Genomic DNA, 15,231 nt, shown 5'->3' with positions numbered 1-15,231 from the left:
GATTCAAACTAAGGGGAAGGCATATTAATCGCTTACACACTGCTAATGTTTCCCTTTGTAACCAATGGGATATTATTTAATTGTATCTTCATTTGCTTTTTTCATTTATGATGATCTTTGTAAATTCAAACATTGATTGTATTTTGTAGCAGCTCACTGCTAGCTATTTGGGTAATAAAATCAAACATTTATCAAAAAAAAAAAGAGCGTGATTTTGTACTAATTAAATATATATATCCTCTCAATACATATAAAGAGAAATGATCGTGATTTTGCACTAATTAGAGTCATTTTTTAGTAATATATATATACAAGTACGGTGATTATTGCTAAATGTTATTTTAAGGGGTAATAGGAAATTGATTAGAGACAACTCTATCATAAAATTAATCGTATTTATTTTTGTTTATTTATTTTGATTTGTATTCGGTTTATGTTTAATAAAAGTTTAAATTTACACTTAAATTCACTTTGTTTAAAACTAGGTGTGTTTTGTGTTTTTAATTAAATTAATTTGTTAACAAATATCTATAAAAATATAAATGAATATATTCAAAAAATAATAAACAAATAAATAAATCTAAACAAATTTAACTAAACAAACATTTTGGTTAGTTTTGGATGTTAAATAATAAAATTTAGGCATTACTAATTACATTGTAAGCAAAATTAAACACATATATTAATATTAAATATATTATAATTGAATAACAAAATATTTAAATTATTCGTATATGTGTTTGTTCATTGAATAATCCAACATTATATGTAGATTATAATCATGGAATGCAATGTCCTTTGTAATTGCAAGGCGGTCATAGAAGAAGAGACAAAATATACCTCATTCAAATGCATTGATTTTTCAGGAGATTACTGATGGGTCACAGCTTCACATGATTCTAAGCTTCTGACAGGCAACGATTTATGGGTGGTCCCCACCAATACTTCATTTCTGAACAGTCTTTGTTCGACACTTCCTTTCAACTCATGTAAGAATCTTAAAACATAAATACTGCAAATGTATATTTATATACATGACATAACATCATAGTTTAAATATAAATTAAAACATTTATGTATGTATCATCATACGCAATTTCTGCATATTCTGTCGAAGAATTGTTGCAGACCATGTTTAAACTAAAATATACCCTAGATATTGATTAATAAAAGGCTTAATATAAAACAAATTCAAACTATACCTATTTTATTATTTAATTTTTTCTCCATCAATGTAAATATATGATATTATTAATATTATCATTTAAATGCTTCAGATCTTAATATAGTGATATTATAATGGTAATGCATTATACCCCTAAAAAGAGATTTCAAGTTTGATTTTCTTGGTAAACATTTCATATTTTTCTTATTTTTTTCAGTATAATTTTACTGAAGAAATAATTATCAAAAGGATTGTTAATTATTTAATGGCATAATTATCCAAATAAAAACACTCTTTAATGATAAATGACAAAAATAAATAAATTTTAGTTTTGATAATCAAAAGGCACATGCACACTAAAGATTAAATATAATTTAGAGCATCTTTTTTGTTCCTTCCTCTTTTGACTCTTGGATTTATAGCCAGGTGTAGGCACTTCCTCAAACTTGATAAATAATCTGATTGATAATTAGATCTAACCACGATATTAGTGTCATTCATATATTTTTATCTAATCATATTTAAAATATTATATTTGTAGAAATTTTAATACATTAATAATATATTATTTAAATTTTAACACATCCGTTAGTATTTTATATCATATTTCCTAATGTATATTAGTGCAGAACTATGATTTCCAGAATTTATGAGACACTGTATCTATGACATGAAAGTGAAAATACTCAATTTAGTCCTCAATATTTGACACAGAAGATTGCAGTAACATCTATGATATTTGCAGTTGTCCTTGTCCTAAATACATTGGTGAACTAGACTTACGTTCGATATATATATCTAGATATATCGCACATAACATACTCGCATCAAACATTAATAAGAAGCCAAGTACTACCTTAGACCAAATAATATACTTGGACTATAACCTTCCACATGAACTTACCTGTGGCTTAACTAAAAAGCTGTCATGATGCTAAAAGGATCAGATGATATTAGATTGCTGAGATGTGCAAAACCGTGGAAAATATATGTATGAAATATCTTCTTTTACAGGATACGACACATGAACTTCAGTAGTACAAATGACCCTTTTTTCCAACATTAATTCTATTCCTCTCATTCCATTCAATTTTTACAAACAAAGCAAATGGCATGGTGATTGGTGAGTAATTTTTCAAGTTTCAGATTTCAGAACAAAAACATGTGACATGAGAGACAAGATAAAGCACAATAAAGTTCGATTTGATCAATTGTGTAGGATAACGTTAACCTTTCATTCTTCTTGTGATTTCTTCAGCCATGGGAGGTCTGAGTTAAGAGATGATGGCATACCAATTTGAGCATCTGAAGAGCTTGAGAATTTGCCTTTCTTAGACCAAAGCCAGATCTTGGAAACCGAAAAGCTTTCCCCTTTACTCATACTACTAATCTTTTTCTCTTCGGAATCTCTTTCGGCCGACGAATTCCCATTCTGATCTGAGCCTCTAGATAACTTAATACCACTTCCTTGGTGTTGGCCGCTGTGTCGACCAATAGAGAGGGTAACCCTCAGATCTGAATTGCCAAGCACATACTGATATGAACCCATTGAAAAACACCTCCTTGCATCTAAGTTGCTGCTACTGGTTTCACCACCAGCCTCGTCTGGTTCACCACTTAGCCTTCTGAATTTTCCTAGCGTAACAGGCAACACCCCTTTGTCAACAACAATTTCCTCCATTTCCACTGTTTTCTGACAAGGGGTGTACCCATTTTCATCATTGCCACCACACCCTTCATCTTCCCTAATGTCATCAAAATCAAAGACTGGGTTCTCCATTGAAAACCCAGGCGCAAAAAGGGTGCCTCTACAGAGAGGGCATGTTGAGTTGGACAACAGCCAAGTGTCAATACAGTTTATATGAAAAGCATGGCTACACATAGGAAGCAATCTCAGCTTATCTTTCTCAGAAAACTCGCATAAACAAACAGCACAGTCAAAGGGCTCCTTGGGACCAACTATTTCCTTGTAATGGAAAACAGGTAAAGCATCAATGAAAGCTTGATCTAAACCAGAATCATGGAGGTGGAACAGCTGTTGGAGCTGTCTTTGAAGAGCATCAGAGGTGGACATCTCAGGGTATCTAGTATTAGATTGAGAAGATGTAGATGAAGATGGATGCTTTATAAGGAATCTAACAAGCAGATGGAGGAGACCAGAGATGAAAAACAGAACAGCCAAGATAACTATAATGAAAAGAACAGCAGGGCTGATTCTAGTACCAGAGGATGATGGTGGTGAAGGGTTTGAATCTCTATGAAAAGCTGTAGCAGTTAAAGGAGATGGAAGAAGAGGGGGTGGATATTGAAAGTAACCATCTTTTTGCTTGATTTGCAGATGATGGTGATGTTGATGATGAACCCAAGACATCTTCAAATGGTTGCTTTCTAACATCCTACACATCATAAAACCATAACTCTGAAACCCCAAAAACAAAACCAGAAATTAAAAACTCAAACCCACCTCATATTTCAAGCCTCAAAAACAATGCTCAAAACAAAACCTTTCCTTTTCACAGGACAGGAACACCATATTATTCTCCACAAATTTCCTTTTCTTCCTTTATATCCTCCACAACCAAAACCCGTTTTCCTTTTAACAATCCATTAAACTAACCTAACGTAAGAAAAGAATTGAGTCTTTGAAAAATTTACATGCCTTCAAAATGGAAGAGAGAAGAGGAAAGTGAAGAAGGGTATCTAATCCCAGTATTTATCACAAACCCAACCTCAAAAATCACTTCTTTTTCTTTTCCTTTTTTTTTTTTTGCTTTTCCTCTTTTAAAATGTGAGTCGTCCCCTTCCCTTTCTAGTTTTTGGTGAGAAAAAGGCAGTAACAAGAGAGAATGGCAGAACAGCAGTTGCAGTTTCCAAGTGAGAGAGAGGAGCTAAAGTTTAAAGGATGCCAAAGAGAAGCACCGGAATTTCGGCTCCACTCCTCAATGTGAGCGCGTGGGGTGCAAATGGTCAACCACAAGCAGACAGGTTTGATGCTGTCCTATTAATGGTTTTGGTTTTTCATTGAGAGGTTGGGTTAAAAGTCTAAAAAGTTTATTTAGTTCCATTTAATCATTTTGGGTTTTTGATATTACAATTACATTGATTGATGGCTCTTTCGCTAATAACATGAAAATGGCTTTTTTTGGGCAGAAATATAATACATATTTTAAGATATACTATTATATATGATAATAAAATTGTATTATATGTGGCAATTATGATTCAGGTGACAAATCATATTCAACTATTTTAATTAAGAATTCATAACTTATTTAATTATGAATGGTGTATAGATTTTTATATAAAAACGATTCAACTTATATAGAATTGGTGATTGATTAATCGGTGATACTAAATCCAGTGAAGAGATTAAATAATATATAAATGTAATTTAAAAATATTTTATGTAAATATATTTATTATTATTAAATTATTAAATGATTATAAACACAGACGGAGCCATAATTAAATATTGGCAGATGCTAAAATATTATACTATTTAAGAAAAACATAAACACTTATTAGGTATTTAAATTCGAAATTCAGCATGAACTAAGTGACCTTAGTGATTAAATGATTGTTGTTATCATTGAAGTCCCGAGTTCAAGCACGTGTGTAGGGGTATGAGCGTTCATTGTCAAATAATTTAAAGTCTTTTTACAAATATTACCTTGTATTCACCATAAATTAAAAAAAATCGCAAAACTCAAAACTCAAAAAATAACTTCTAATTTATCTAATATTTAAACTTACAATGACTAAATAGTAATTAAATCAAAAAGTTGAGAACAAGACTTATCATTCTTTAGTTCGACCCCTACTTGATTAAATATTTAATAAATTTTATTATTTTTATATGAATCAAAATACTATTAAATTAAAATTATATCAAATATATAAATTTTAAAGGTCGGCTCCCTTGGGCATAAGGGATCTCCGTCCCTTATAATAAGTAAGGAATAAAAGGTTTTGTGTATCAAATCTATTGGTCATAAGTTGAATCTCAAACGTTGAGTATTGGTAGTTTTATTTAAAATTTTGTATATGAAAAGACAACATCTTCACATTAATATTCTATTCTCTTTATAAATAAGGATAATATTGCGTTTTATCAACTAAATTGATGATCACTTAACTACTAACATCAAAATTAGTCAGATAATTAAATAATAACTAATCTTTGATATATGTGTATTTGAGTGAACAATATTTATTATTTCAAAAATATTATTTATCATCCTTAAAATTAAAATTATTTTAATTATTTCTAATTAAATAATTTCAAATTAACAATTAAAAATCCAATAAATAGTATAAATAAATGCAATTAGTGTCAGATATCCAGATTTTGGGTTGAAAATTTAAGATTAAAAAAATCAAAGAATGAGGTTTAGAAGTATTGAAAAGAATGTCTTTGTAATAGCCCAAATTTGACTAGTGACTAAAATGTAAGTTTTGAAAGTTTAAGGGTTAAAGTATAAACTTTGTAAAAGTATAGAGACCAAAATTATAATTTTGAAAATTTATAGATTTTAGCTTGTAAATGAACAATTTGGCCTAAAGCAATGATTTTTGTGGGAATCAGATTTTCGATACGGGATTTGTGTTAAAAGGTATAAAACAATAAAGTTCGGTATTGAAATCGGATAATCTGAAATTTATGAAAAATTGAAGGATGTTAGAAAATGGTTGGAAATATTATTTCCATATTTTAGATCAAAGAAAATTGGTGTAATTTTTCAGTTTAGGTCGAACAATGAAATTTTAGTGACTAAAGTGCAATTTTCAAAATTGCATGGCCAAAGTGAAAAGTCAAAGTCGAGTTGATTTATCTTTGACTAAGAATATTTTAATGGAAGATAATGCAATGACATTTGATAATTATCAAGTTTCATTAATGATATTTTTGGGATTTCTCATTAATTGAATTTAAATTAAATTATATTATTAAAGTGTCATGTATCAAGGTTAATAAATACTAGATTAATCAAGAAAATTAGCACAAAATCAACTCCTTCTTCAAGCTTGGCCGAAACCACCATTTCTCTAAGGTAAACATTTTATTTTTGATTTTTAAGCTTACATGATTGATTTTTAGACTAAATTATGAATTAGAGAATTAATCTACATGAAATTCTCTATCATTTGGTACCAATATTTCATAGTGAATATGCTTATATGTTGAGATTGAAGGTTAGGGTTTATGTAGGGTTTTTGGAGTTTGAAAAATTAATGAAAGATTATTATGTTTTTGATGTTGGAAAATTAATGAAAGATTATTAGAATGATTTAAAGCATGTTGGCCTAATTAGAGTTTTGGCGAATTGGATGGTTATTTGATGTTTAAAATCAATAGAATGATTTAAAGCATTTGATTTGTTTTGGTGGAATGATTTCAATTTGGTGATTTAAATGGATTTGTAGAATTGATTTAAAAAGCATTTAAAGATTTGAAGAATAGAATAGAATGATCATAGTGACATTCAACCATTGGGGAAAAATTAGGGAAAAATATTGAAAAATTTCCTATGGTCTAGAATTGATATTAAAAGTGTTATATGTGACTTGGAGCCCTGAGTTAGTGAAAGGGTTAATATACAAGTTTTGAGAATTGTGGGATATTATTGCAAGAATGTAATATTTGAAGGGTTAATGCTGGTTTTTTATAGTTTTAAATACTGGAAATTTAAGTTGGAAAGTTGTTTGGAACAAAATTTGAGGGTGTAATTCGAAAAGTCTCAATATTATGGGGACTTGATTTTAAGTTTATTAAATGTGGAAGTATCATTTGAGTAAATTATTGTAATGCTGGAAATTTATTTAATACGCTGATTTTTGGGTTTAATTCTTAAGTTGAGATTTAATTCTAGGTTTATCAAGTTGTGTGGTTGAATTTGACAAGTCTAAGAAAGTTAAGGATGAAATGGCAAGCTTTTGAATATTTAAGTGTTGATTTAAATATTTTATTGAGGTGCTGGAAATTTTACATGGTTAATGTGAAATGATCATAATGGTGAAGGGCCATTATTAATTAAATAGTAAACTTGATATGAATTCCAAAAAAAAATCATAATTAGTGGTTGGATTATGAAGTTAGTAAAAGTTGAAGAGTTAATAGTGAAACGAAATATTCATGGAATTTAAGAATTATTTTGAGAAGTTTGAAATTACGATGGAAGTACGATTTAGTTTTATATCAATTTAAGTATCAAATTTATTTTTATCAAATTTTATATTTAAGTTTAGATTATGTTAGTTCAATACTAACGGATAATTTGAATACTCTATGTTATTATATGATATTGGTAGTCCACAGTAAATTTAGTGATTCAAGTATCTTGAAAGGGAAGGAAAAATTGTAGGATCGAGAAGATTATTGTGGAAAAGATTTGATAGCGAGGCAAATGTGAGTGCATTTCATTTGTATATATGTTTCAACCAAACATTGGCTTGCGATGAGCCAGTGTCGGAGTTACGTTAAGAAGCGACTCCTAGTATTATGTGAAGTGTGATTCAAGTTTATATGTTTATTTAGTAAGCTAATAGAATTAGTGAATAAGTCATGACACTAGTTGGTAAAATCTACCTAGAAATTATGTTTTGAACAGTAAGTTTAGAAAATCATAAAAAAAATCTACAAAAATGATTAGAGGATGAATCTTACACCATTAGATTCTTCTATCAGTCTAGTTTCATTTAGAACAAATGAATACTTATTTCGAGAAGTATAAAAAATATATGAATTTTTAATCAGTGATAGGTCAGAAAATAGGATATCATATCCTGTTTAAAACAATTTTTGTCAGTCAACTTTGAAAATTCGCTATAAATTGTACAAGTGGAAATAGACAGAGTGTCTTATATGGTTAGAATCTTATTTGAGTTTAGTTTTCATTGGTGTAAACGAAATAATTTTTCAATATATATATATATATATATTAATATAGAATAATATTTCTTTGAAGATAGTGCAACCTGCCATAATATGAAATTTCAATAAATTGTGTAGTGGAAGCAAATTTTTAAAGTTTAGTGAGGCTTATATTTGATTTATAAGTAAATTGTTCAAATGAGTCTAGTTTATTTATTTAGTTACTCTGATCGAGGATGACTTGCGATAAGTAAATCTCATTTTATTTTCCAGTATAATTTATAAATTTTCAATATGGAATATTTCTATAATATTTTATCTTCATCAAGTTTATGAATGATTTTGGGTATGAACTGTCAAAGTATGATATTTATGATGATGTATTCTAAATATTTACAGTTATCAGATGATTTTTCAGTTGTAAGATATTTACAATTATTAGATGTTTACAATTATCATATGTTTTACAGTTATCTAACGTATATTAATAAATAATTTTATGATTATAAATATAAACTCATTGTATGTTGCATTGAGAGTCGTAGTAACATTTGACATGCCATTAAGTGAGTGCTTATCAATTATCAGTTATCAGTTCAGCTTTGGCACATTCATGTACCAATGTTCAACAGCGATGGTGCTCAGGTTATGATTGCACTGAAGTGCATCATATCACAGTTTCAGTTATGATTCGGCACCGTGTTATGCCTAGTGCGCACCTTATACTCACGTACCTTGTATTCTCTTACATATACATTGTGCTATAAGAGTAAGTGTGAAAGTTATGATAATATATAAAAGAAAAGAACATAGAATTGAAAAGAAAGTTATGAAATATGTTCGAATGAGAAGAACAAAAGTTATTTATGATATTTAATGATGACTTACATGATTTTTGATAAAATCATGAGATGATGATTTTAAGGTTTTCAGAAGGAAAACAGTCTGACTAGCCTGGTTTGAAGTTTTAATTGTTTTTTTAATTTAAATTTTCAATTTATTGTTTATATTTTATGGATTTTATGTTTTAGCTATATTTATGCCTCACTAAGTTTTACTTAGCGCGTGATGATTTTCATGCGTAGATTCGAATAAAGTAGTGGACGTGAAGTGAGGAGTTTGCCAACATCTTATGGAAAATCAAACATAACGATAGTATCAGTAAGACATCCTAAATTTGACTTATTAGTGGCATGTACATTATATCTGTTGGGTTGCTTTATCAGATTTATTTTAAAAGGGTTTGTAATAGTAATTAAGAATTATTTTCTTTAGTTTTGTCTAATTTTAGTATTAATCGTATTTATGAGTGAATAGTATAAATGTTATATATTTAATGGATTAAAATAAAGTGGTATTAGACAGTTGTATTTGGATATGAAACAACACCGAATTACCTAATTACTGACTGAAATCGAATTAGTTTCAATGATCAAATAAAATTTTATAAATTTATATGTTTAAGGAAAAAACCTTTTAAAGATAAAAATGAAATTATTAAATGAATTTTTTTTTGAAGTATTTAAGTTCAACAAATGTCAGTTGTATTGATGTGATATCTTTAACGATATCTTTAACTCGTTTTACGAGATATATACGAGCTAAGGGTGTTATAGCCTATAAGTCAATTATATTAAATATAGTGCGCTTAACATTAATTTTTCTAAATTCATATTAATGGCATGGCCCCTTATTCAATATTTCTTGCATTATAATTTTTTTGATCTGAAAATATCAATATTTCTTGCATTAGGATGCTGGTTTATGGAGACTTTTATATATATATATATATATAAAGCCCAAACATTTGAGCAATACAATCACAAGTTCACATGCATCAAACAATATATATTTCACTTTACACTTTTAGATTTTTATGCATTGATTTAAATATAATCTAAAATTTAAATTTTTTTGAAGTGGACTTAATGGTTAAGAGAATTTTATTCTCTCTTGATGATCTAGGATCGAGTAATATTGTCTATACGAGATTAGATCTCGGTCTTTAAAAAAAAACTAAACTCTAAATACGCATCATTCTACTAACAGAGCTTGTAAAAATAAAAAAGTTTGCATTGAATATATTGTTTCTATATGGATTTATACATTAAAATAAACCATATCTTAATTTTTTAAAAGATAATTATAAAAAAATAAACTTTTTACTCAACTAAAATATTTAATGAATGGCATCACATAGAGCCAAAATGAAGTTTATAAAACAAGGATGAAATAGATTTTTATATGTTTAGTTAAAATAAGATTGAAGAATGATGACAAAAATAGAGCAACCTGCCCCTTTCTTATATAATCAAAATCATATGATCACGCATGCAATCAATTCTTCCTTGGCATCCATCAAATGTACCCATTTGAGCAAAGATTAAGAGACACGTGAAATATACTTCATTCATTGTTTTTACCCCCAAATAACTTTAGAAGGTATTACAAAATTTCAATTTTCAATTAAAAATATTTTTACTTTTATTCGAAGTGAATATTTGATGCATAAATAATCGGTGAATCAGACGAAGACCATCATCAAGAACAATTAAAAGAAAATAATTTTAAAATTTTATGATGTAGGTCATTATTTGATCCATTAACGATGCATTCAAGCATACAATCATACATCACCATACATATGATGTTAATTATATTTATTAAAATAGATTTTAAAACTGATGTAAAATAATATCACAGGCAATCTTAAAATGATAATAAATGTTCTTGAAGTATATTTAAAAAAATTAAAAATGAATATAACACTTGTCATTATCTTAAAAAACCTATAATTTATTTATTTTCTAATAATATTTTATCAAATAATAATCCTTATCTTCCATATAGATATTATTACAACTTGGTTTTGCCTTTGAAGAATGGGAGATGTGGAAAGTTTATGTAAAGTCTTTATCTTAATGATAAAGGGGAAAATTAGGTGAAGGATTTGGATGACAATACAGGGTTAGTTGAAGCTTGTAAGAAAGATAATAAAAAGGGTTAGAATTTAATTTGATCCTCATATTATATACACTCTTCATGTTAGTCCTTAAAGAAAAAAAATTTGCAATTAATTACTCAGAACTTGTATTTTATCGACAAGTTAGCCCAATAGATTAGTTTCATTAAGTTAAATGCTTATGTATTTCATTAACTAGTTTACCAAGCATAAGTATTTCATTTAAACCCCTAAACTTAGTAATTTAAATTCCAAAGTTATAGAACATTATTCACCTTTTCTGGATAAAACCATTGAGGGATAGATTGTTTGTATGCGTGTGGACTTCCTGAAATTGATCATCAATTTTGCAGTCTCGGGTATCCATAATTCATTGGTTGACTAAGTGAGAGCACTTGTAAAATAAGTGCTCAAATACATGATTTAGTTCGAGTTGTAGTGTTGGGCACTACCTCTAGTGCAATTGGTTGCTCACTTCCCTTTTTTTTAATCATTCAAACATTTTCTCACAATACGAGTAATTAGAATATAATATCTGTTGAAATAATTTTTTTAGTCTATTGACAAAACATACACTATGAACGCAACTGTTCGAATCTGAAACCTCTAGAGAGAGCAACTCTCTCCTTTAATATTATTATTGAAGTCACTCGATGAATTTTTGAAGTTTTCATTTAAATACTCGTATCCTATATTTGTGTCCAATACATAATTGGATATAAGTAAATAAGTATGATATACATATATAAACATTAAAGGGAAAAAGGTGAACATACTTATATTATACACGTACCCGTATTAGACACCAAGTAAAATAGTTCCATAGAATATGAAATTATTCAAATTAATACAACGTAGATGAGAGTGAAAGCAGGAGTTGTTGGTCAATTATTCAGTTTGAAGTACAAATCTTATCTGCATAACCTAATTTTACTCAAATCTGAACTAATTGTAAATGAAATATCTTAAAGAAAACATAAGGAACTGGTAATTTCCTTCATAATCATTTTAATGAATCTTCATCTCATGATCCATGGAGGAAAGCAGTCCCCAGCTTAAGGTTCATGAACTGGAGACTTATCTTCTTCCTCCTTAATCGCGTTAATCATGGTGGCAACCTGGTTAATGCCTGGCCTTGACTCGGGAGCCTGGTTGACACATTTGATAGCCACATGCAGCAGATTCAGCATCTCTTCTTCACTCGCACCCTCAGAAATCAATGCCTTATCGAAAACTTCGACCGTCCATTCTTCCCGAACCACGGAATGAACCCATGAAGTTAGATCGACTCCGTCGTTCTGAACCAACTTTCCGGTAAGTAGCTCAAGCAGAATCACACCGAGGCCATAAATGTCTGCTTTGAAACCACTAGCTGCAGTGTCCTTGGTATGTTGCTGCATTGAAGAGGGTTCTTGAGGGTCCATGGCCATGAGTCCGTATTCACTTATGCAAGGTTCCATGTTGCTCTTCAGCATGATGTTTGAGGATTTCAAGTTACCATGCGGGATTCCATCGCCATGAAGTTCATGGTGCATGAATGCCAATCCCTCTGCAATTTTGGCTGCAACACTGAGTCTGCTGGCCCATTTGAATCTTCGTCCCGATCGGTTTCCTAAAATACATGCTCAGTTAGTTTCTCAAACGCATACGTACATGAATATATTGATTACATTTTGAATGAAGAGAAGGTATGGTTACCATGGAGAAGAGTGAAGAGACTTCCATTCAGCTGATATTCATAAACCAGAAGCTTCTCATGCTTCGAACAATAGAAGGCAAGAGGTGGCAAGACGTTCGGATGCTTCGCTTGATCTAGCCTCAGCATTCTCTGCTTAAACTCATCGTTCGGAATCATCCAACCTTTAATCCTTTTCACAGCCAACACCATCCCATTCTCGAAGATGACTCTGTAAAGGGTACCGTGTTTTCCCCTCCCAAGCATCTCAGCTGGAGCTCTAAGCAAGTCCTCAAACCTCAAATCACTTACTGTAGGACTGGTCAGAACCACTAGTGAAGACGAGACCATTGTACTCTCGGTTGAATTGATCGAAAACTCGGATTTACTCACATCTGTTTTCAACTCAGCCAATGTAAAACTAGGTTTGGTGTCAACAAAGTCATCCACTGATGCAACCTTATTTGGACTTGGAGCTGGAGCTTCAACACTTTCCACTTTCTTCCTAGTGAGCATGATAATAATCAAACCAACAATAATCAATCCCAAAGCAATATAACCTGAGAACATAAGGATATCCTTATTGGAAACACCCCTTGATTTCTTTTTTGAAGGTGGACATGTCTTATGCAATATTTCTCCACACAATCCAGGGTTGTTGAGATAGCAGTCTGCAGGGAATTTCTGACTCACATCAGGAATCGGACCCTGGAAATTGTTGTTTGAGACATTGAATTGATCAAGATTCGAGAAATCGAATTCTGGGATCTCCCCTGTAAGCTGATTGTTTTGAGCTAAAAACATTTGGAGACATGAAATCCTTGCCAAACCTGGCAATTCACCACTAAATCTATTGTTTGATATATCAAGTTGTATCAGGTTACCTAACATTGCCATTGAATCGGGAAGTTTTCCAGTGAACTGGTTCCCTCCCAAGAACAAACGAGTTAACTGTTTGCACTTTACAATATCAGCTTGGATTTCACCACCAATGTTGTTCAAGCTAAGGTTAAGAAGATTAAGTGATGCAGCAATGGAATCAACGTTACAAATGGCAGTGACATTAAGAAAACCTGATAAACTTGAATTATCAAGCACTATTTTCTTAACCATACTGTTGGTCTTATTGTCACAAACTACACCCTTCCACTTATTCCTGCAAGGATCCGAACTCGAATTCCAACCGATATTCGGGTCGGACTGCGCATTGTTGTTGGACAACCCTGTAAAGAATGTAACCAACGAATCCCTGTCTGCATCATCCACTGAATCTGTCACATGAATGACGAGAAACAATGAAACAAAAAGAACCCAGATTGGGATTTTTTCCATCTTCTTCTTTGGGATGATTCTCTTTGAAACTTTGATTCAAACAGGTTTGGTATTGAAGTTAGAGTTTAAAACGAAACTGGAACTTTCATTGGTTGAGATTGTGGAACATGGAGGAAATCTCGAGGCTTTTGATGATTGCCGGAAATAATATAAAATGGCATAACGATCCATTTGGCTGAATATACAACAAGAATTTGTAGTTTTATGCATTGGATCAATGTTATAGAATCAGCCGTTTAGCTTTCAAAGATATAAGCCGGCAGCAACAGGAAAGATCGAACCTTATGTGTCATGGCTTTTTACAATGAAGAATATTCTTCAATGATACATAAATATTCATGGTTTGAATGAAGTAAATTGAGTTGGGAGGTGATAATATATTTTTGTACTATTCAATCTGAATCAATTGATTAATAGAATGATTATATACAAAAATAAAATCATATATTAAAATATAATTATTTTTTATGCACGAAATGAGATGATATATATTTTTATACAGAGCGTTGACTTCATCAGTTTAGCTTTATATTTGATTTTTTAAACTTTCTTTTTCTTTTGATTAAGATTCAAGTTTTAAAAAAATTAGTATGATAAGGATGGAATTGAACTGGAAACGACATTTCCTTGTCGGAATTTCCCAGGGATTGGTATCAATCACAATAGACTTCATTCTCTTATGCCTTAACCAAAGAAAAGCATATTGCATCTAATGCTTTCTTTTCAACGGACCATATGTTATCATTTATTTTATTGGATTTTTTATTTTTCTAATAAAAATATATGAAAATACGAAGTATGTCTTTAATGATTCAACTCGAATTTAATATAATTGATTTATGAAATTATAATTTCCTTTTATAACCTAATTTATCTCTTTTATAAATTGTTATTTGTGGGTCGATAAAGTGAATAAACCTGAACATCATGTAACAAAGTTTTTTGATGATGGAATTGACAACGGTCAAATAAAAGTACTGTAACTAGTCGGTGGATATGAAGACTTTTAGAGACCCCGTAAACATTAATAGATAGAAGATTGACAACAAATATATCACGTGCAGAAGCGATCCGGAGAAGATATAACATAAATATTATAATTAAAAAATGAATCTATATTATTTTGCCTTATCTTTTAAGAAAAGATTATATTGATTGAAGTAAAAAAGTTTCTATTTGTTCTTCTTATAATGCAATGAAGTCAAGCAAAAGGATTAATTGTTTAT

At 30.1% G+C, this 15,231-nt stretch overlaps 2 protein-coding genes across 3 annotated transcripts; both read right to left on the bottom strand.

Annotated features, from left to right (window-relative positions):
* Positions 1-2,169: 2,169 nt before the first annotated feature.
* On the bottom strand, positions 2,170-4,047 carry LOC120147409 (RING-H2 finger protein ATL46-like). 2 transcript variants are annotated; one of them, XM_039160785.1, is made up of 3 exons: positions 3,663-4,045; positions 2,635-3,624; positions 2,398-2,600 (listed from the first exon to the last, which is right to left on the bottom strand). In XM_039160785.1, the coding sequence occupies exons 2-3, from the start codon at positions 3,570-3,572 to the stop codon at positions 2,543-2,545; spliced, it is 996 nt and encodes a 331-aa protein (XP_039016716.1). In that variant the 5' UTR covers positions 3,573-3,624; positions 3,663-4,045; the 3' UTR covers positions 2,398-2,542. The 2 variants fall into 2 exon arrangements, with proteins under 2 accessions (XP_039016715.1, XP_039016716.1); XM_039160784.1 differs by having other exon boundaries at positions 2,170-3,624; positions 3,663-4,047.
* A 7,794-nt stretch (positions 4,048-11,841) lies between these two features.
* On the bottom strand, positions 11,842-14,087 carry LOC120147579 (probable inactive receptor kinase At2g26730). Its single transcript, XM_039160918.1, has 2 exons — positions 12,697-14,087; positions 11,842-12,610 (listed from the first exon to the last, which is right to left on the bottom strand). The coding sequence occupies exons 1-2, from the start codon at positions 14,003-14,005 to the stop codon at positions 12,054-12,056; spliced, it is 1,866 nt and encodes a 621-aa protein (XP_039016849.1). The 5' UTR covers positions 14,006-14,087; the 3' UTR covers positions 11,842-12,053.
* Between the last annotated feature and the right edge of the window lie 1,144 nt (positions 14,088-15,231).

Source organism: Hibiscus syriacus, unplaced genomic scaffold, assembly GCF_006381635.1.
Source record: "Hibiscus syriacus cultivar Baekdansim isolate YM2019G1 unplaced genomic scaffold, ASM638163v2 tig00110940_pilon, whole genome shotgun sequence".
Classification (NCBI taxonomy): domain Eukaryota; kingdom Viridiplantae; phylum Streptophyta; class Magnoliopsida; order Malvales; family Malvaceae; genus Hibiscus; species Hibiscus syriacus.
This window is presented reverse-complemented; position numbering and strand designations above follow the sequence as displayed.